Source organism: Quercus lobata, chromosome 4, assembly GCF_001633185.2.
Source record: "Quercus lobata isolate SW786 chromosome 4, ValleyOak3.0 Primary Assembly, whole genome shotgun sequence".
NCBI lineage: Eukaryota > Viridiplantae > Streptophyta > Magnoliopsida > Fagales > Fagaceae > Quercus > Quercus lobata.
Window position 1 is genome coordinate 16,852,380 of NC_044907.1, and position 21,990 is coordinate 16,874,369.

General features: G+C 35.0%; 2 protein-coding genes across 2 annotated transcripts; both read right to left on the bottom strand.

Moving 5' to 3' along the window:
* Positions 1-1,577: 1,577 nt before the first annotated feature.
* LOC115984712 (pentatricopeptide repeat-containing protein At2g27610-like) lies at positions 1,578-5,870 on the bottom strand. Its single transcript, XM_031107726.1, has 2 exons — positions 4,990-5,870; positions 1,578-1,638 (listed from the first exon to the last, which is right to left on the bottom strand). The coding sequence occupies exons 1-2, from the start codon at positions 5,868-5,870 to the stop codon at positions 1,578-1,580; spliced, it is 942 nt and encodes a 313-aa protein (XP_030963586.1).
* Positions 5,871-9,385: 3,515 nt separating this feature from the next.
* Positions 9,386-12,124, bottom strand: LOC115984713 (receptor-like protein EIX1). The gene has a single exon (XM_031107728.1). The coding sequence runs from the start codon at positions 12,122-12,124 to the stop codon at positions 9,386-9,388; it is 2,739 nt and encodes a 912-aa protein (XP_030963588.1).
* Positions 12,125-21,990: the final 9,866 nt, after the last annotated feature.

Sequence of the window (21,990 nt, forward strand, 5' to 3'; positions counted from 1 at the left end):
TGTATTATTTGTTTAAAAAAAAAAAAAACTAGTGTATTCTTTAACTCCGTTTTCTATGACTGCAGAGATAAGCAACCCAGTAAATTAGACATCACACATATCCATCATGAGGACGGAAGGAAAGGGCTTACACGACAGAAGACCTGTCCCTGTTATGAATAATTCACACATTTATTTGCTACAGATTTCATAGAAATTAGAAAACATCTTGGTTAGGTTAGACACCCATCACTTCCATCTTCCACCAGCTTGCTTTCAATAAAGCAACCCGAAGTCTATTTTGGAATCCTACAGGCTTAGCCATGGGAGAAAAATCTTCTATCGACCTCACAAATAGTACCAACTTGTTACTTAGTAGTTAGTACCATATTTTAAAATACTTTTAATAATAGAAAATTGTCAAAAATCTTGTATCTCGGCTTTACACAAGGGATGATGGGACCAAGAAGACCTGTCCTACTCGATGTTGTAAGGTTGAATTTAATCAACCATTTTGTTGGCTTTATTCCGTGTCAAATTTACTTGTAATTTAGCAATTAGTAACCCTGTGTTTAGGTGGGTATCATGTAAGGGTAGTGTGTGAGAGAGTGTGAAGAAATGTTCAAGATTGTGCAGTGAAGCAGGGACTCGCGACTGGATCTCGCGGCTTGCAAGCTGCCAGATGATGCAAACGAGTAAAGCATGCAGGGAAACTGAACCGTCATGCCAGTTATAGCATTACAGGACAAAAAGTCCAGACTGGCCATTCAATTAGCTCGTGGCTTGGACTCGCGACTTAGTCAAGTCGCGAGGCCAAGTCGCCAGTCCACTCTGTTATGGAAAAACTAACTCTTCGCATTCCTTTCTCACTCCAGTATAAATACCCTTTATACCCACAAAATATTGAGAGCTTCCAGAGAGAATTTTGAGAGAGAAACTCTAGAGAAAAACAAGATTGACTCATCCACAATCTTTACATAGTGACTCTTCAAATTCCTCAACTCTCACTCTCTCCATTGTTACTTTCTTGAGAGGTACATTAGCCAAAACATTTTCTCATCATACCCATATCTGTGAGAAGGCTATTTGGTGCTTGTGAAGTAGTTAGGAAGGGACCAATTGATATTGGTTGATGCTATGGGTTATAGCGGAAACTGGTAAGCTAAAGAAGACAAATGTTTGACGTAATCTCATTGGAGAAAGAAGCTTGGAGGGCTCAGGTACACTAGGTAGATTAGGCTTGGAGGGTCTTCTGTTGTTCATGTATCCCAACTTCATGTTTTAGTGGATTATTTACCGCTTGGAGGGTGGCGGAGAGGTTTTACACCAAGAGCTTTGGTTTCCTCTTCGATAACATATCATTGTGCTGTCCTTGTGTTTGCATCTCTCTTCCCTTAATTTTTGTCATTTAATTTTTTTGTGGATGTGATTTTATTTGGTTTAGATTGTTTATCAATTATGTTATAAGCTTATATTCATTTTCCGCACATATATTGTTTGATATTAAGCTTGAATTGGTAATTTGTAAATTGGGGGTCTAAACGTTCAAGGTGTTTTATACACTAATTGAACATTCAGATGCGGTCCCAAGTCTTTGGCTATAGAAACTTCAACTCTTTTTCTGATTCAGTAGGCCCCTTTTCTTTTTGTTTTTGTTTCCTGCCAAGTTTGAATTGATTATGGTAATGTATGATACAGAGACAAATTTCGCCCACTGCGTATTCACTCACAACAACATATTGAAATTTTTAAAGCTTTATGCATAATTTTAAATACAAAGGAGAATTAAATTAAGATGGCGAAATTATACTATTAGTTCCTGAAGTTTATCCTGTATGCGCAATTAGTTTCTCAAGTTTCAAGTGAGCACAATTGGTCCCTCAAATTTTCAAAAATAAGCCGTTTAAATCCTTTGGTTAACTTCCATTAGTAGTATTGCTAAAGTGGTTAACTAAATAATGACTTAACATTTTTTAAATGATGTGACTTTTCTTTTTATTAAAAAATTATTGATTAAATTTTTGAAGTTTGATGCATAGTTTTAACCATAGAGGAGAATTAATAAACCCTAGGACAAAAAGTTGTAAGAAAAATCCTTAAAGCAACCACATCAGCCCTTGTATAGTATTCTAAAATAGAAAAAAGTACCAATTTTACACATTTTAAGCAAAAAAACACCAACATCAGTGGATTTAAAAATGTGTAAATATACACATTAGCTACAGTAACTGTATATATTTACATGGTTACTGTAGCTCGTTGTCTATCTATTATTTTAGATTTTTTTCTCTCTCCTCTCATTACCCCTAACTCTCACCTCTCTCTTTTTCTCATGTCCTCTCTCACCGATCAACTCTCTCACATGCCATCAGATCAACTCTCTGATTTCATCATATCACCTCACTCTCGCTGACCCACGCCACTAACTCAAGCCTCGTCGTCGATCTGTTGTGGGTCAAATTAACTCTCTCAGATAACGGTTGCTAGTTTTATCTTGATCGCCGATTAGGTTGTGGTGGGCTATTTCTCTTGATTGCTAATTTGTTTTTGTTTTTTTTTTTTTTTTGGTTGAGCTTGAGGCTACGGTGATAGTGATTATGGGTGTGGGCTGATGGTATCGGTGATTGTGGGTGTGAGTCGGTGGGTTGCCGATCTGTTCTATGGGTTGTTTTTTTGGTTTTCTAGTTTTTTTACATTTTTTTTTTTTGGTTGGATGTTGGTGTCAATCTTGTTGCTTAGTGGGAGGCCAGAGGCTGGGTTGATAATGGTGATTGCTTGATGATGGTGGCTATGGGGGTTGTGTTGAGAGATGACAGTGTTAAAAGAAATTATTATTTTATTGAATAAATGTGTAGAATAGATAAATTGATGTGGGAGTTTTGTAAAAGTGAGTGTGTATAATAGAAAAAGTATGTTTTTTCTTGCAAAATAGATGGAAATTTTGCACTAACTAATGTGGTTGCTCTTTGATAGAAGATGAACAAAGGTATTACGTAAAAAACCAAACCAGAACCAAATTCCTATTCCATCACAGTAAATCACGGTAGAAGATCTATACTGACTCCTTGTTAAGTCATTAGATTAAAGTCATTTATTAGACACCCATCACTTCCACCAGCTAGCTTTCAACAAAGCAGAAGTCTATTTTGGAATCCTCCAGTGGTCCAGCCAGCGTGCCAACCAAGGTAGAAAAATCTTGTAGCAATCTCACAAATAATTATACTTTAGTTGTTAATTATTACCATTATCAAAAAAATAATAATACTAAGTAAATATTTTTCTTTTTTATTTGAGATGTTATTATTTCTAATTTATGGGGTTCATTCCATGATGATTGCTCTTATCATTATGTTAAGACACTAATTGGTTTTTGGTATAGATAGAGTTTATATTTTGAATCTTATTCGATGACATGAGATTTTACCAACTAAGTTAATTGGAACACGCATTAATAATAATAATAATAATAATAATAATAAGGCGGAAATGCACTTTTAGTCCCTACATTTTGACTTTTTTCCATTTTAGTCCCTATATTTTATTTTTACCACTTTTAGTCTCTAAACAAATTAATGTGGGACATTTAAGTCCTTGAAGCACAATTCCGTCACCAAACTAACGGGAAAATTGATGGACCATTAAAATAATAATTTTTTTTACATGTGGAAGCAATAAAATAATGGGAAGAAATTAGACTCACTAAGCAATAAAATTAACCTCATCCCCTGTTTTGAGATACATGAAACCAAGGATGCACGGACGCGGCTCCCAGGCCAGTGCACCCGCGTCCGACGCGGCGGGACGCGGCGACGCGGGAGGGACGCCGCAGACCGCGCGTCCGTCCCGCGTCGTGCCGCGTCGCGCCACGTGGCGGATCCCGACTCGGGCCGACGCGGGCCGACGCGGCCGAAATCGGGCCGAATCGGTCCGTATCGGCCGTATCGGCCATATCGGCCGGCGACCGATACGGCCGATACGGCCGAAACAGGCCGAAATCGGCCGAAACAGGCCGAAATCGGCCGTGAAAATCGCCGGAGAGGCCGAAATTCTGGCCTCAGATCCGTTTCTTGCCTTATTCTTTCTTTGTTTTGTGAATCAAGTATATTAATGTGTTTTTTAAGAATATTTTAATAGTAAAAATATATAGAAAATATAAATAAAAATATTTTTAATAATTTTTTAATCGCCGAGTCCCGCCGCACCCGCACCCTACTTTTTCAAAAATTGCTGAGTCCCGCACCCGCACCCGCACCCGCACCCGAGTCCCGAAACGCACCCGTGCTTCATAGCATGAAACAGGAGATGAGATTAATTCGGTTTGAGAGGTAAACGATGGCAAAGGACATTTACATGCATAGGTTGTACTTGGACAGCTGGCACTGAGAGAGGCCTGCATGCAGTCCGTGTGTGAGCTAGCTGGCGAAGGTAAAAACTGGGTTTTACCATGAGTGTCCACCTCAGTCAGTCTAGGAGATATAGCTGGAGAAATACATTGGTCAGCGAACTCAATGGGGGCCACCACTTCACTCACGTCAGATTGGAGAATTTGGAATGCATTAGAAGATTTTAAGTTGACTTGAGGGGGACTCGGTGGAGAAATTTCAGATGAGGAAGGTTTATGTTTAAAAAATGGCTCTTGGCCCAGTCCTCATAAACGTGTAAAAACATGTGGCGTAAAAAAATATGGCATTAACGATACTACATAAGCCAACACGTTGGTTGGTTTAGTGGTAAGGAGCTTGTGACCCTGCTTGTCAGGCTTGGGTTCGAGTCACCTCCGGTGCCAATTGTTGGTGGGTATCCTTAGTAGGGTTAACCCCCCTGCACGATTTGATTAGAACGGCCTGAACCTATGTCAGATCGGCGCCTTGTCCGGGGTAAAATATAGCCATAAAGCCCCCATTTTTCTAAAAAAAAAAAAAAAAAAAAAAGAAAAAGAAAGATACTACAGAAGGTGGTTTTTTACCCCAAAAAAAAAACTCATTTGGTTTGACACCCTCTTTTGCCAACCAGAGATAAATTTTAACAGCTCCCTCTGTGTCTTCTCTTTGAGCATACCCAGCTACCATTGCTGACCATGCCACAATGTCCTTCTCGTCAATCAATTCAAATACTTTTGCAGCTTCATCAATGCAGCCCATCTTAACATAAGCATCTAAAAGTGCAGTTCCTACTGAAGATGATTTCTCATAATTAGTTTTAATGACTTGTGCATGTAGTTGGAAAGTAGAAATGGCAGGATGATCAGCCGTAAGGATGGTAGAATAAGTGAAATGGTTGGGTCTAACACCTTCCCTGTTCATTTGGCAAAATAAATTCACTGCCTGCCTTGTTCCACCATTCTGTAAGTACCCACTGATCATGGCCGTCCATGACACAACATTCTGAACCCCATGCATCATAGAAAACAGTTGAAATGCACCATCCATAACACTGCACTTACTGTAAGCTACCATAAGTGCCGTTCTAATATTGTGATCAAAGCAATACCCATTTTTCAAAACCTGACAATGAAGCTGTCTAGCAAAACCTAATTCTTTAAGGTTAGCACATAGTTTAATCATGGTAGCAAATATCATCTGTGTAAGAATTACACCTGCAAGTCGCATTTGATAAAACATTTCAAAAGCTTCCAAATCAAGTCCATTTGTAACATAGCCTGCAACCATACTGTTCCACCAAACCTCATCCCTCTTCTCCATACTATCAAACGCAACTCTAGCATCTCTAACCATCCCTGACTTTGAATACATATTAATTAAAGAATTGCACACAAACACGGTAGACTCAAAACCATTCTTTATTACCATTGTGTGGACTTGAATTCCCTTATTAACCATACCATCATCTGCCAAAGCTCCAAAATCATGAGATAATGCCTTACCTACCATAACGCGCCAAAAGATTTGTTCAATGATATGCGATGGTAAGATTATAACGAAGAAACGTAAATCCACGATCAGCACCAGCTGGCCACCACTTCTTCACTTCACTCGACACCCGCTTTAGGGTGCAAAACAGAGAAACAAACATATTTCTATTCAAGGAATCCCCAACGATTGTGTGGACATGACCTCATCCCCTGTTTCATATATCTTTCCCTCTTTTACCTCTCAAACCGAATTAACCTCATCCCCTGTTTCATATATCCCAAAACAGGGGATGAGGTTAATTTTATTGCTTGATGAGTCTGATTTCTTCCCGTTATTTTATTGTTTCCACGTGTAAAAAAAATTATTATTTTATTCATCTGTCAGTTTCTCTATTAGTGTGGTGATGGAATGGTGCTTCAAGGACTTAAATGTTCCGCGTTAATTGGTTTAGGGATTAAAAGTAGTAAAAATAAAATGTTGACACTAAAATGAAAAAAAAAAAAAGTCAAAATGTAGAGACTAAAAGTACATTTACGCCTAATAATAATAATAATTTTGAGTTTTGAAGTCAATAATAATAATAAGTTATACTAGTAAATAGTAGCAAAGGCATAAGTTAATTATTAACTAGCTATTTGTGCGTGCGATGTGACTTTTTTTATAGTGTCATAATTTTTTTCTTAGTAAAGACAATAGAGTCATAATTTTTATTTTATATATATATATATATATATATAGTGTGTGTATATATTTTTTTCTATTTTGAAAATCTAACTGCAGAGTAACCTTATTTTTTAGACAATATTTTAGTGGGAGTTAGAGTTACATTTTTACTGGATTATCATTTAGTTTTTTCTTTACTTAAACATAGGCGTGTATGTGTATTTTTGAAAAAAAAAAATGAGGCATCCAAACCAAGGAAGCCCCTTAAATAGAAGATAGATACTATATTTAAAAAATCATCTGTGTAGTGTGTAGTATGTACAGTTGCTGCAAACTACCGTAACTTCGTCCCTATTCACCGTAATGTTTAGTATAGTCCATGGTAAAAGAATAATGTTATAGTTATCACAAACTATTTTACAATAGTGGCAGAGCTAAGATTTTATTCTAGAGGGGGAAAAATTAAAAGAAGATATTAAAAGTGAAATTAATCTAAAAAATATTAATCAACAATAATAACAAAATACATAAAAAATTGTAAGCAAATATGAATATATTTCATATTATTAAAATAAATAAAAAAAAAATATCCAATTCATAGCTACTAAAAACTTTACAAACTGATGGAGTAAAAATGTGATTAGTGTTACTTAAAAAATATAATGAATAAATGTTTGAATTATTTTTTGTAATTGGTGACATGCCAATTTGTAAGACATAAGTAGTAAAATTTGTAATACCTCTAGCATCATTCAAGAATAAAATACTGTGAAAAGTATCATAAATAGTAAAAATAGTGTAAATAATGATATAAAATAAAAATATTGAAATAGGTGCAAGTTTCAAACTTTCACTTTCACGTAGGACAAGACAAAAGCATGGTTTGGTGCTTGAGAACTCTTTTTTCATTTCTTTTTCCTGTGTCAAAGTCACTTTCAACCAAGTAGAAGTCCTTTTTTTCTTTCTCTTTTTTTCGTCCATGTCAGTAAGTAATTGTTTTAGACTACTAATGTTAGAAAATTTTAGGAGGAGTCAGGGGGGCAGGTGCCCCCCCTCACCCCCCTTTGGCTCCGCCAATGTTTTACAATATTTTTATAATCTATTAATATGATAAATTATTAATGGTTTTATTTGTGCCCATTATCAACGTCACTTTTTTACATACTAATAACCACTTATCACATCAGCAATTCGTAAAAAAAATTTTAAAATAGTTTATGGCTTTAGTATTTTCCATTAAAATATAGCTGATTGCAAGTGAATGCTCAAAAAATATTATAGAAGTACAATCAAACATGTAAGATTCATCTTGTGTTTGAAAGATTTATTTATTTTTCATGTTTATCAATGTTCAAGTGAGGAGAGAGAGAGAGAGAGAGAAGAGAAGAAACTCGCAATATTGGATCAAACTGAGAAAAATTATACAACTAATTACTCTTCATTAATTATAGTGAGCTATCTATTTATACTAATCTGTAAGGTTAAATTTATTCAACCATCTAATTGGCTTTATTCCGTGCCAAATTTGCTTGTAATTCAGCATTTAGTAACCCTGTATTTAGGTGGGTTTGATGTAAGGGTAGTGAGTGAGATAGAGTGAAGATTGCTCAAGAGTGTGCAAGAAAACAGAGACTCGCGGCTGGGACTCGCGGGTGACTCGCGGCTGCAAGCCGCCAGAAGCAGCACACGTGCCAAGCATGCTGGAAGATGAACAGTCATGCTAGCTGGAGCACTACAGGACAAAACAGGACAACTGGCCATACGGTTATCTCGCGACTGGAACTCGCGACTTGGTCAAGCCGCGAGGTCAAGCCGCGAGCCACCCCTGTTTTGTAAAACCTGACGTTTCACATTCCTCTCCCACTCCAGTATAAATACCCCTTTTACCTACGATTGAAAGAGAGCTTCCAGAGAGAATTTTGAGAGAGAAACCCTAAAGAAAAACCAGATTGTTTCACCCACAATCTCTATCTTAGAATCTCTTCAAATTCCTCAACTCTCTTCCTCTCCATTGTTAAATCCTTGAGAGGCATTATACCAAACCTGGTTCTCACCATCATCATCACTGTGAGACAGTCGTTTGGATTTCTGGGAAGCAGTTAGGAAGGAACCAATCTTCATTGGTTGATGCTATGGTCCAGTAGCGGAATCCGGGAAGTTAGAAAAGAAAAAGGTTCGGCGCAATCTCGTTGGAGCAAGAAACTTGGAGGGCTTAGGTGCACTGGGTAGATTAGGCTTGGAGGGTCTATTGCTGTCCTTGTATCCCAACTTTATTTTCTAGTGGATTGCTTACCGCTTGGAGGGCGGCGGAGAGGTTTTACGCCGAGGGCTTCGGTTTCCTCTTCGATAACACATCGCGTGTTGTCTTTGTGTTTGCATCTTCCTTCCTCTCTATCTTTGCCTTTTCATTTATCTGCTGTGGTTTTTAATGTGTTATGGCTTAGATAGTATTTAATCAATTTCATATTATAGCATATGTTAGTTTCCGCACACTAGTTGTTTGTCATATTGCTTGAATTGATTAAGTTGTAATTTGGGGGTCTAAACGTTCAAAGGTGTTTTTACACGTTTTTGAACTTTCAATCAAAATACCACGCCTGAGCTTTTCCATTGATACAACTACACAACTATCTTTGTTACAATAAACAAACTAACATAACTTAATCTCTAACAAAGTACTTCTCCACAAGCATGAACTGAAGAAACACGTACTGTAAATCATAGGATCTCCAAATACTGAGACTTCCACCTGATAATGAAGCATAATTGCACCAATAAATAATAAAGAGAAATTAAAAAGAAGAAATGAAGTCACAAAAAAGAAGCTACAAAGTGATTTCTTTTTTGGATTACCTTCAATCTTTCCGTCTCTATGCTTCAATCTTCCCTTGCAAACGAGCCATATTAACTTTGACAGGCACAAAAAGCCTATCTTTCTTGTCATCAACAAAATTGAAGTAAGCATGTCTCCAAGACTTCTTTATCACCAAACTACCGCAAACAATCCAAAATCCCACAATGAACCCCAAAACAACACTTACATAGAACCATAACTTTTCAGAACTGAATTCCTCATTGTCTTCATCTACAACTTCTGTATCCCCATCACTTGGCAATAATGAGCAATTTGTTATCAATGGAGGCCCGCAAAGTTGTGGGTTACCCTCATAAATGGACGGATCAATGAAAGTTTGAAATTGGTTGGCTGATGGAATAGGTCCAGACAAGTTGTTATATGACAAGTTAAAATGACTTAAAAAAGTCAAAGAAGACATACTTGGAGGAATGGGACCTAAAAGATGGTTGCATGAGAGGTCAAGAGTTTCTAAACCATGCAATGCTCCCATATTCTCTGGTATCTTTCCGGTCAATTGATTCCATGACAAATTTAAGGTAAATAGTAATGAGAGCTTTGTTAGTGCTTCTGGAATCTCTCCAGTTAGATTGTTTCTTGAAAGATCTATGCTATTCATCAAGAAAATTTGGCTGTAATATTCACGTTGGGCACCCTTTGCAGTCAAATCCATATGCTCTAAGTAGGTTAGTGGAAGAAGGAGACTTCGGATTGGTGATGTAGAATATTCGACCAAAGATTTCAAACCAGCCAAATTGCCCAAACAAGTAGGGATAGATCCTGAAAAATTATTATGTGTAAAGTCCAAAACATGTAGATGAGCGAGAAAACACAATTGTTCCAAAATGGGTCCTGAGAGCATGTTTCCTCGTAGGCGCAATTCTGATATTGAAGGTAGCCTTTTTCCAATCCATTTTGGCAAAGTCCCTGAGAATCTATTACCTCCAACATCAAGTGCATATAAGCTCGAGTAGTTTTGCAAGGTGGAAAAGAGATCTCCAGAAAAATTGTTGTAGCTTAGTTGCAGCCAATTAAGAGTAGGGAGTAAGCACAATGAGGTTGGGATGTTACCCAATAGATTGTTTCCCGACAGATCAATGGCCTCTAAATTTTGCATACTCATCCAATGCCTGGGGATGTTTCCAGATAAAAGATTGTTCGATAAATCAACAAACCACAAACCCGTCGGCCCAATGGTCAATGAGGGGATACTACCATTTAGAAAGTTTCCTGCAAGATCTAGGGTGACCAATTTTTTCATACGTTGGAAGATGTTTACTGGTAATGGTCCAGAAAGAAGGTTTTTCCTTAATGAGAGATATGACACACTAGGCCACAGTGGGAGTGAACCAGTTAAATTATTGTAACTTAGATCTACCCACTCAAAAGATAATGACTTAGGAAGGTCTCCCCTCAATTGGTTATGAGAAAGATCTAATTTCAAAGGCAACGAAGACAAATTCCACAACCAATTTGGTATTTTAGCTGAAATTGACGAGTTTACAAGGGAGATCTCAAGAAGATTCTTCTGAGTTTTGAGCCATGCCGGGAATGCAGGACCCAATTGGCAGTCTTTGATTAGGACATTTTGGAGACTAAATGGGGGAGTCCAATCATGTGTCACATTGAGAACTAAGGATTTCCTAGTTGATGACAAGGAAAACCAAGTTAGTTTTTTGAGATTTAGGAAATGAGTTTCAGTCACGGTACCTTCCCAAGAATTACTGAAGAGATCCAAAGTGCTCAACTCAGTAAGTTGTCCAATAAATTCTGGGATGGTTCCATTCATCAAGTTGTAAGAGAGCTCTAGTATCTCCAAACGTGATAAATGTTGTATACTTGATGGAATTGGGCCTGAGAATGAGTTGTTGGTGAGATGGAGCTCTCTTAAATGTGTAAAATACCCCAAGGAATGAGGCAAAACACCACTAAGTTGGTTTGATCCCAAATTTAATTGTTCTAGTCTATGGTTGCCACATCCGGATAATGCTTGGATAAATTCAGTTATTGGGCCACCGATAAAAAAATTGAACGACATATCTAAATTCTTCAAATTGCATAGGCTAGCCCTTGCTATGTTAGGGATGGGGCCTTTTAGGTCACATAAATTCATCCTGAGATTAATGAGGGCAGTAAGATTAAACAACCATGGGGGAATAGAAGAAGAGTTGAAGCCATTATTTGAGAGATCAAGGACCGAAAGGGACGTTAAATTCACAAATGGAAGAGTTTGAGGGAGATGATGAAGACCACAACTTGACAAATACAACTCTGATAGTGAAGGAAGCATATTAACAACTTGCAGCCAATGAGTTTCAGCTTTGCTAAGGTCTATGTTTTGCAAATTCAAGTATTGTAAGGAAGAGAGATTGGTGAGCCAATATATATTTGAAACCGAAAGAGTTCTTTCAGAAAGTTGAGATGGAATGAGATTAAGATAGCTCAAATTTGTTAAATTTCCAAGACTGGGAGACACTACTCCAGAAAACATTGTAAAGGAAAGGTCAAGGAATGTCAGCTTCTTGAGAGAGCCAAGGAAATATGGGAATGATAATCCTTGGAAATTGATGTTGCTTAGGTTTAAGTAACTCAAATATTTCAGATTTTGTAAAGAAGGATGTAACTTACCACTCAAACAATTAGGCTGATCAGGAGTAGAATTGGATGGTACAGCTTCAAGTGAAATAGATTCGGTTATCAAAAGAAGGTAAAGAAGATTAAGAAGAAGTACAAAGGTGGTATTCATGTTGGCCATTTCCCCTTATCTCCTTACAAGGATCGTTGTTATAGATGCTTATTTATAAGCATGCGGATTGTCTATTAACTTTTCTTTTTTTCACTTGAATTATTGGTGCTTAGAATTTGCAGGATATTGTTTATTATAGAATAGTTTTGTTTAAGAAATAAATATAAATTAATTTTGTTTCTGTTTTATTTGCTAAATTATTAGTCTTCTACTTATATCAATGGATACTATATTGTTAAAAAAGCATTTGTTTTCTGAGTGAACAAGCAGTAAAAAAGGGAAAAAAAAAAAAAAAAAAACTGTAAGAGGTTATATGAAATTAATTTTTATTAAATCAATCAACATATATACTAATGTCTTTTATATTTTGTTATGCTTTTCATTAGAAACACACACGCATGTATAATTACATTTGAATAATAAAATAGATGATAAAAATAAAACAAAAAAAGTTATTTTTTTTTTTTCAATGGAACAAAGTTTAAGTTACATGAAGAATGTACATCGATTGGGACTAAGTTTTTATATATTATAAAAATAAAAAAAACCAAAGTTTCTAATAGATTATAAAATAATTTAAAACAATAAATAATAATTGCCTTTGAATTTCTTGAAACTTTTGATAATTAAATTTTGATCATTGTAACGGTTTATTTAAACAAAGTTTAGCTAAAAAATTGGTTATAGACTAAGGCTACAACCTCTTAATAAAATAAACATTACTACATATTTTGAAAATCTAACCATTGAATTACATGTTCTTTACACTCTTAATACACATATCAAATTTTGTGTTAATCGAATATTATTATATGATTTATAAGCTTATATTTTATGCATAATCTTAAACTATAGTAATTGGATTAATTTAGATTAATTTAGAAATCAAATAATTGGATTATAGGGTATTTTCTTCTTAATAAACATACCAAATTACTTATCAATAAGAACCATCCAAACACAGTCTTGTGTATAATATTAAAATAAAAAAATTGAAATTTAAACATTTTTAAATGAGATATTTATTATTTTATAATCCAATATATTTTGTAAGCATAATATTATAAAAAAGAAAAAAACATCTAAAAAAAAAAATTCAATAAAAAAAAATTATAAAATTATGTAATATTAAGTATTAGCTAATTAAGAGTTTACACCGTATCTCTTGATGTGTCTAGGTAGGGTTTAACCCTCCCTCTCATTGAAATATTTTTTTTTTTTAAACAAACAAACAAATGTTTTTTTTTTTTGATAAATAGGGCATTTCAACCTATAACCACTTCTTAAAAATTACTCTTATCATCAAGCTAAAACACCCATTAATTTTTGGTATTAACGGAGATTCGAACCCCAGATTTTTTTATTCGATTATAGGAATTTTTAGCAATTAAGCTAACTCGAACTCACAACAAACAAAGAGTTTAGTGGAACTTAATCCATCCTCATGTTTTAGTCCTTGTTATTAATGGTGCTATGTTTTCTATACCAAATTTCCGCACTCATGTTAGATTGATCACTAGTGGAAGCAAGCTAAGCAATCCTGACTTCTTAACCATTTGGCCCATTCCAAGTCTAAGTCGTTGTAACTTGTAACTTATGATGGCTAAGTAAAGAAGAATGACGAGACTAGGAAGACCTGTCCATCTTGATGTTGCACCATGTTTGAATCGACAGACTTCACTTGCAAGTTGCAATAGCTTCGAAGTTCCAACGATAATAAATTGGTCCCAATGCATTTGAAAATTGGTGACTCATGACTGGATAGCAAATTGCTCATGTACATCTTTTTTTTTTTGGTCGTGGTTAGTTTGAATTGATTATGGGAATGTATGATGCAGGGACAAATTTCGCCCACTGCATATACATTCACAATAGATTAAACTCTTTCAAGCTTGATGCATGCATAATTTTAATCATAGAAGAGAATTAATAAATGGTAGCACATAAAGTTGTAGAAAAATCCTTAGAGAAGACAACCAAAGGTGTTACATAGAAATCAAACTGGATCAATAACGCTTCCTAAGGTGCCTTTACTCCATGCCTAGAAACATTTTGGGATGGGTAAATGCTAATCTAATAATGTGCGTGGTGTTAAGCATGGTTTTGAAATCTGGACCGGATCGTACAGTCAGACCAGATTAACTGGAAACTGGCCATTAATTCGGGTTTTTAAACATAAAAAACCGAAACTCTCTGTTTTGCAGCAAACTGTTCAAACCGTTTGGTTTGTGGAACCGGGCACAAGTTTTCCAGTTTTCTTCCCCGCATAATTTTGCTAAAAATCTCTAGCTTTCATCTCGTTTGTCAACTACATCACTGGATTTCACCGTTTAATGAGAGACCAAGAAAGGGGAGGGAGACAGAAAAAGGCGAGAGTAATAGAGATTAGAGAGAATGAAGTAATATAGTAATGGAAAATGAAGAGCAAAGTTACGCTGGCATTAGATTTTCTGGAATAGAAGTTGAATCGTGCATTTTCGAAGAGATATTTTGTAGGCATTCTTGGAGCTAACCAAAAGGAAGAAAGAAAAGAGAAATGAACAAAGGCTGCATTTGTTTCTCCTGAAAAGCATTTCAAGAAATCATTTTACACCCTGCCATGTGTTTGGTTGCGCATGGAAAATTTGGTCAAACGGAAAAACATTTCCGTTGACTGTAAAAAGAACCCACTTCAGTCATAAAATCAATTACACACTCATTTTACCTTTAAATGATTTCCAGGACTCACAGAGAGACAGAGAGAGAGAGAGAGAGAGAGAAGAAAGAGCACAGGGGTCCGAAACCCATCTCCCCTTAGCTCCACCCCATGCACAGGGGTCTGCATGTACCCGATCCAACAAGGAAAACATCTCCCTCATGCCATCGAAGCCCATCTCACCTCCAACATCTCTGATCTGTCGCTCCCACGTCGGCGGCGAAACGCTTCTCTCAAACCTACCCTCTACAATACCCGATCCACCCAAGACTGATCTCGATCTCGACCAACCCAAGACCGATCTCATTGTCGCCGCTAAAGATCATTGCCGCAGCTGAAGACTGATCTCGTTGACCCGATCTCCATCTCTTTCCTGATCTCTCTCTTTCCCTTAATCTCTCACTCTTTCTTCCTCCTCTCAACGAGTTTAAAAGATGTTTTTATTTTGATTTTTGGTTGTGTTAAGTGTATATTTTGAATTTTTCTGTTATAAAATTTATTTGGGAGCTAAGAAAATGTGAAAAATTTGTATGAAAATAGCATTTTCAGAATTTTACCAAACACCAGAAATTGTTTTTTGGATTATTTTCCATCGCAGAATCAATCATCCGGATTTCATTTTCCTTACGGAAATTCATTTTCCTCTGCGTTCATTTTACATTCGAAATTCAATTTACATTGAAACAAACGCACCCAAAATATCAGACTATTAGGAAGGGCGACTAGAAGAGAGAAGATAGAAAGCTAAAGATATCATTTTGAATTGACGGTGAGGATGAAGTTTTGAATGTGAGAATATTGGGATTTGTTAATTGATAAGACTAGAGAGAACAATTTATAAAAAATAAAAACTAGAGAGAATAAGGCAAGACAGGGGACACGTGAATGAGATAAGAATGAGAAGAAAAAGTACTAGAAGTGGGGCCGGGTAGATAAAATGAAAGAAAATTGAGATATTTTAAATAATATAAGAGATATTTTATCATTTTTGTAATAAATTACAAAAAATATCATATTTTCTTTATTTTTAATTTTTTGCTGAAATCATCTTTTCTTTAATTAAAATATATTTTAACCTCTTTATATATTATTTTAATTAAAATTGTTAAATTTTGTATATGTATTTTATTATTTTTATATTAATAAATTATTAAAATAATTATCATGTCATCACGATTCAACCTCAATTCGACCTCAGTCCGACCTTAAAAATCTTGAACCTCTCCCTTTTACGATTTATTGAACGGTTCGGGTCTAAAAATCATGGTGTTAAGAACTAAGAAGCACCATCATTTTAAATTTTAAATGGCATGAGAAGAAACAAGGAGTGAATTTTATCATGAAGTAGGTCTATTTTCATGAAGATTTGAAGACTTGAAGAACTTGGGGTCTATGGATTCCAACTTTGCATATTAGAACAAAGTTGTATTAAACATGGGCCTTTAAATCTAAATTGAGTTGATTGAGTCAATATATTACTCATACCAAGCATAACAAAATCGAATGGAATGTGTCGCTCTCCATTGTTATCAAACTAGAAATGAGTAATTTATTAGTCTAAAAAATACAAAATCTGTTAATTTAAACAGAATTATTGGTTTCATTTTTAATTTAAACTATATGGGACAAATATAACAATTGAAAGTTTGTAAACTAAATTGCGACCGGATCCAACCACAAAAAGGGTATAATATACCCTATATATAAGTCTATTATATTCATGGACTACTTGCATGTTTGAAATTTTCATAACAAGCCTAAGGCAACTGTCAACTACTGTATTATTTGTAAAAAGAAAAAAAAAATTTAAAAATTTTTAAAAAAAGAAAAAGAAAAAGAAATAGTGTATATCCATCATGAGGACAGAAGGAAAGGACTTATGGTAGAAGACTAGATTTAGATCCAGTGCAATACCTAGGTTACTCCATATTTCCCTCACAAAAAGTTTTTATGATTCTCACTTATTTTATTTAACAGTTGAGATTAAAAGTTGCTTTTTTCAACTCTCAATCTCAACGATTGAGAACAATTGCATCATCTCAATCCCAGAAGACCAGTTTTCGTTACCCTTAATTCACGTACCACTTCCACCCGCTTGCTTTCAGTAAAGCAACCCAAAGTCTATTTTGAAATCCTCCACCCAAAGACCTGTCCATCTAGATATTGCCTCAAGTCTTTATCTACAGAAACTTCAACTTTACCTGATTCAATAGACTTCACTTGCAATTAATAGCTTCCAATAATAATAAGTTAGACCCGGTGCATTTGAAAATGGGGGATTCACTAAAAAGCAAATTGCTCATCTAGGTCCCTTTTCTTTCTATTTTTAAATGATATGAAACTCTTAATTTTGTTAGAGTTAGAAAATAAAATCTAGTAATATTGAGATGTTCATGTTCTGTAAAATTTTGAATCTTTAGAATTACATCTCTTTACTGCATTATTCTGTTTTTTAATAAAAATATAATGAATTGAAATGTTGGCTCTGAAACCGCAACTCCCACAATTGTGGGGAATTCAAGTCCCACACGGCACTAACTGATATGGGAATATCTCATCCCATTAAACACGGGCACATCAATGATGGAGAATCATTACCCCACACGACACCTATGGAAGTCAACCTGGTCAGTGTACCCATTAATGAAGGATCTAAAACTGCAACTCCTACAATTGCGGGGAATTCAAGTCCCACATGGTACTAACTAATATGGGAATATCTCATCCCATTAAACACGGGCACATCAATGATGGAGAATCATTACCCCATATGACACCTAAGGAAGTCAACCTGGTCAGTGTACCCACTAATGAAGGATTTGAAACCGCAACTCCCACAATTGCGGGGAATTCAAGTCCCACACGGCACAAACTAATATGGGAATATCTCATCCCATTAAACATGGGCACATCAATGATGGAGAACCATTACCCCACATGGCACCTATGGAAGTCAACCTAGTCAGTGTACCCATTAATGAAGGATCTAAGACCGCAACTCCCACAATTGTAGGGAATTCAAGTCCCACACGGCACATTAGTGCTAGTTTAGCAATGACACACCAATCACGAGCACATCACTGATGGAGAATCATTACTGCACACGACACCTAAGGTCCGTTTAGTTGGAGGAGTGGAAAAGTGGGAGGATGGAAAATATTTAGTTTCCTTGAGGGGCAATTATGATCCTATTCCACTTATTCAATAGATTAAATCATCTTCTAGAGGAAATACAATGATAACGGCCAAAGAATGACCCAATGACAAGAATTCCAGTCTCGACCACTTCAATAACTCTAGATGTAACTGTGTACTTATCAAAATTCAAAAGCCCTATAAGCATGTACTTCATCAACCATCCATTTTGTTATTTTACAAGAACGTATGTAGTACTTCATCAACCATCCACTCAAGACTCCATTTTCAAGACCGTGTGTGGTACTTCGTTAACCATCCACCTTGCTATTTTATTAAAATTTAATCTCCATTAATAAACCCACTTTGCTAATTTTTTAAAAATTAATAAAACCTCCATTGGCTTTCTCATTAGTCCACACAGTTTAATCACCCTGATGTATACTCCAGGACTATATGGTGTGGTATTTGAAGTTGGTAAAGACTATAGTGTTATTAAGACTTGGTAATATCATTGCTGCCCAGAATTATAATATAGTCAATGAATAGTTAATAATGACTCATTTTGACGTCTCTTAATGTAAAAGATTTTTCTAAAGTATATTGTTTTAATAAAGCAAGTGGATTTATGCCCATTTATGTCAGTTGAGTACTTCGGGACTTCCAAATGTTGGTACTGGAAGTTGACAAAGACTAGTGTTAGTGTTATAAAGACATGGTAATGTCACTCATGGATGCCCAGAATTTTAATATAGTTAATGAATAATAATGAGTCAGAGGTCTCTTAATGTGAAAAATTTACTAAAGCCAGATAAATTCAAATTGGGCTCATTTTGGACAGGACCTAATCTTTTTTTCTTTCTTTTTTTGTGAGGAAACGTTAGTAGTTTTTACTTAAGAAAATCATGTTGTACAATAAAGAAGAAGAAAGAGGGACATTTTTCTAACTGAATAATGGTCTCATCCTTTTTTGCAGCACGATTACATCGTAGTAGTATACTATCAAAAGAAATAAAAGAAAAACTATCTCTAATTAAGCTAATGTCCTCAATGATCCAATAGTTCAGCAAAATTGCGTTCCGCAATCACCTCTGAGAAGCTGGTACTTTGACAGAACAGAAACGCCAATCTCATCACCCTTCGCTCTGGTCCTGATGTTGGTGCATTTTTCCTTGACTCTTTAGTATTCCTAATATGAATATACTATAGAGAAGATGTCGCATTGTAGTGGCTCTTGCATGTTACACGATGTTATATCTGGGATTTGGATAGTTGGTACTTCTAATAAGTCTTTTAAAAGGATCTTCTAGTTGTTGCATGTTTTCAAATCTGCTGCTTGTACTACAATAAAAGTACAATGTATCGATTCCCTTGTTGATTTATTTGGTTCATTGGGGGAGTTTATGGAGATCTAGGCGGATGTGAGAAAGAGTGAGAGGGGTAGAAGAAAAAGACAACGTGGAGGGTGAAAGACTTTACTGACTTTTTGTTTATTTTTAGAAAAAAATTTAATGAGTTAATGATATTAGGTATGACATGGCACTAGTATTTTTTTTAACCATTAGATCTAATGAAAATTAATGGTTAAAAAAAATGTGTAACTCTTATAAAGTTACACCAGGTATAACTTGATCTCATATATATATATATATATATATGTATGTATGTATATAGACATACACATGTGAGAGATCACGCCCCCAGTCCTTTTTTTGGATATTGGGCCAAACTCATGTGAATAGGTGTAGTCGTGTTATTGCCTCTCAAAATGAAGGTTTGACTGATTATATCTTCCCCTTTAGATTAAAAGTTTTACAATGAAGTCGCCACTTATTTAATTGTTGAAAGAAATAAGAAAAGCAAAATTGAAAAATTTCTCACTTTATTAATTTGAAATTGAATTTACATTGATCATAGGAAATTACATAACTTTGGTCCTAGATACAATCTAAGATGAAATACGTGACTTTATTTTCTAGTTACAATCTAGAAATTGAAAATTACAAGGATAAGCATTGATCTATCAACCCTTGATCTAAGCTCAGAGGCTATGTTACAAGATGGGAAGGTGTTAGGCACCCACCTTGCTTGGTGAAACCGATCTTCTAGACTATGGTAGCAAACATTCATATCACATCATCCAAGATGTTATCAATCAATTTGCATGTTGAATTTAATGTGTGTGCTTATGATAAATCCTAATTCAATTTATTAAGCATTGCATTTGGATTGAAAATAAATAAATAAATTAGTGAATATGTGTGGATGATGATATCCTAGATTCAAGGATTTGAAAGAATTATGAAACAAACATTTTTTTTTTCATATTTTTGACTTGGATTTAAGATCAAAACTAGTGTTATGCATGAACATGTGATGAATAACCAAGAACATGTGAGGACACATAAGAACATTTAAGAACATTAAAATATATTCAAGAGAATTTAAATAATTACTATCATGCTTTAATCTTAAATTCTCATCATGACAACATAAAAAACAAGTTAGGAAAAGGGATTATACATTCATACAAGATCCATACGGTGGATGAGGAGACTCTTAGTGGAGGTCCTAAGGGTGAAGGAAAAAAAGAGTTAGAAAAGGGAGAGTGAGTCTCACTCAATACTTTGGGTCTGAAGAAGATCAAGATATGACAAGACTACTCTACTTTACTAGAACTCAAGAGAGAAGAAGAGAGGGGTTTTTTATGTGTTTTGAAATGGAGGAGAGGGGGGTTTATATAGTAAAGGTGGAGAAGATATGAATGGAATGTCATTTAATGGGGGTTGACAAAAAATCATGAACCTAGACCTCATTTTAGCCTTTGGGGAAATCGGGTGCATTAAATGTAGAGATTAGTTAGAGTGAGGAGCAAGCAAAATTCGCTTTTCCAGTAGCTACTGTAACAGCCTGTAGAGCCAAATTCAAAAAATCATATCTTACTCAATTCTGATCGGAATTGTCTCATTCTTGTGCTTAAATTGAAGCCCCGGATGTCTAGTTTTTGGGAAAATTAACCTCATTCACATATTCAAATTATTTTGAGATATATCAACGAAATAGTGAGCAGAAGTCATTTATTAGAAAATAATTTCAGCACAACTAACATTAATAGGTCCCAAATTAGTTTTCAATTAACATTAATAGGCTCCAATCACTCCCATTTAAGACATAATTAGTTCCAAATATACCATAATTAAAAGATAATTACACAAATTACTCATTGAATAATTAATGTTTGACTATCTAATTAATTAAGTGTGTGCAACCTTACCATAAAATATAGTCCTAGCCAATCAAATTATGACACATCATTAATCTCAAATTAATTATAATTATAATCAATTAGAATCAATTGTTCATAATCACATATAGTCGGACTCAATTTGTGATATTGCATCTCGGTCATTAAAACTTTATTTGATGATAACTTTCAATCTGATGTTCCAATTAGGGTTTATGACCAATTGATTTGATCGTTACAACGTTAATATCATTTTGGTGAAATGAGATTAAGGATCTAATGATTAGAATCAAAATGCATATTTCCAACGTGAAATTACCCTTTTACTCTTCATGTAAGGTTAAATGCAGGTTACAAAATGGAGTGTCAAAAGTATGAATTTTTTTTTTTTTTTTTTTTTTTTTTTTTTTTTTTAGCTTGTAACAGACATATATAAGAACAACACAACATATATAAGAACAAAAGCCTATCAAGGTAAAAAGAAGTTGAAGAAAAGAAGAGGATGTGTCGTTGATAATCTGGCGAAGCACAACCCAAACCCTACAAATAAGACAAAAAAAAGGGGTTACTAAGAGCATCCACAACAGTGGATCTATAATTTTAGCTATTTGGCATCAATAAAAGTTACTTTATCTATTTTACCTACACACATGCTACAGCAGTGGATCTATTTTAGTTTTTAACACAATAAAATAATATAAACATCACAATAAAATAATATATATCCTACAATAAAATAATATATCCCACTAAACAAAAAATCATCCATAGCACCATCCATCACCACCTCTACCATCAGCC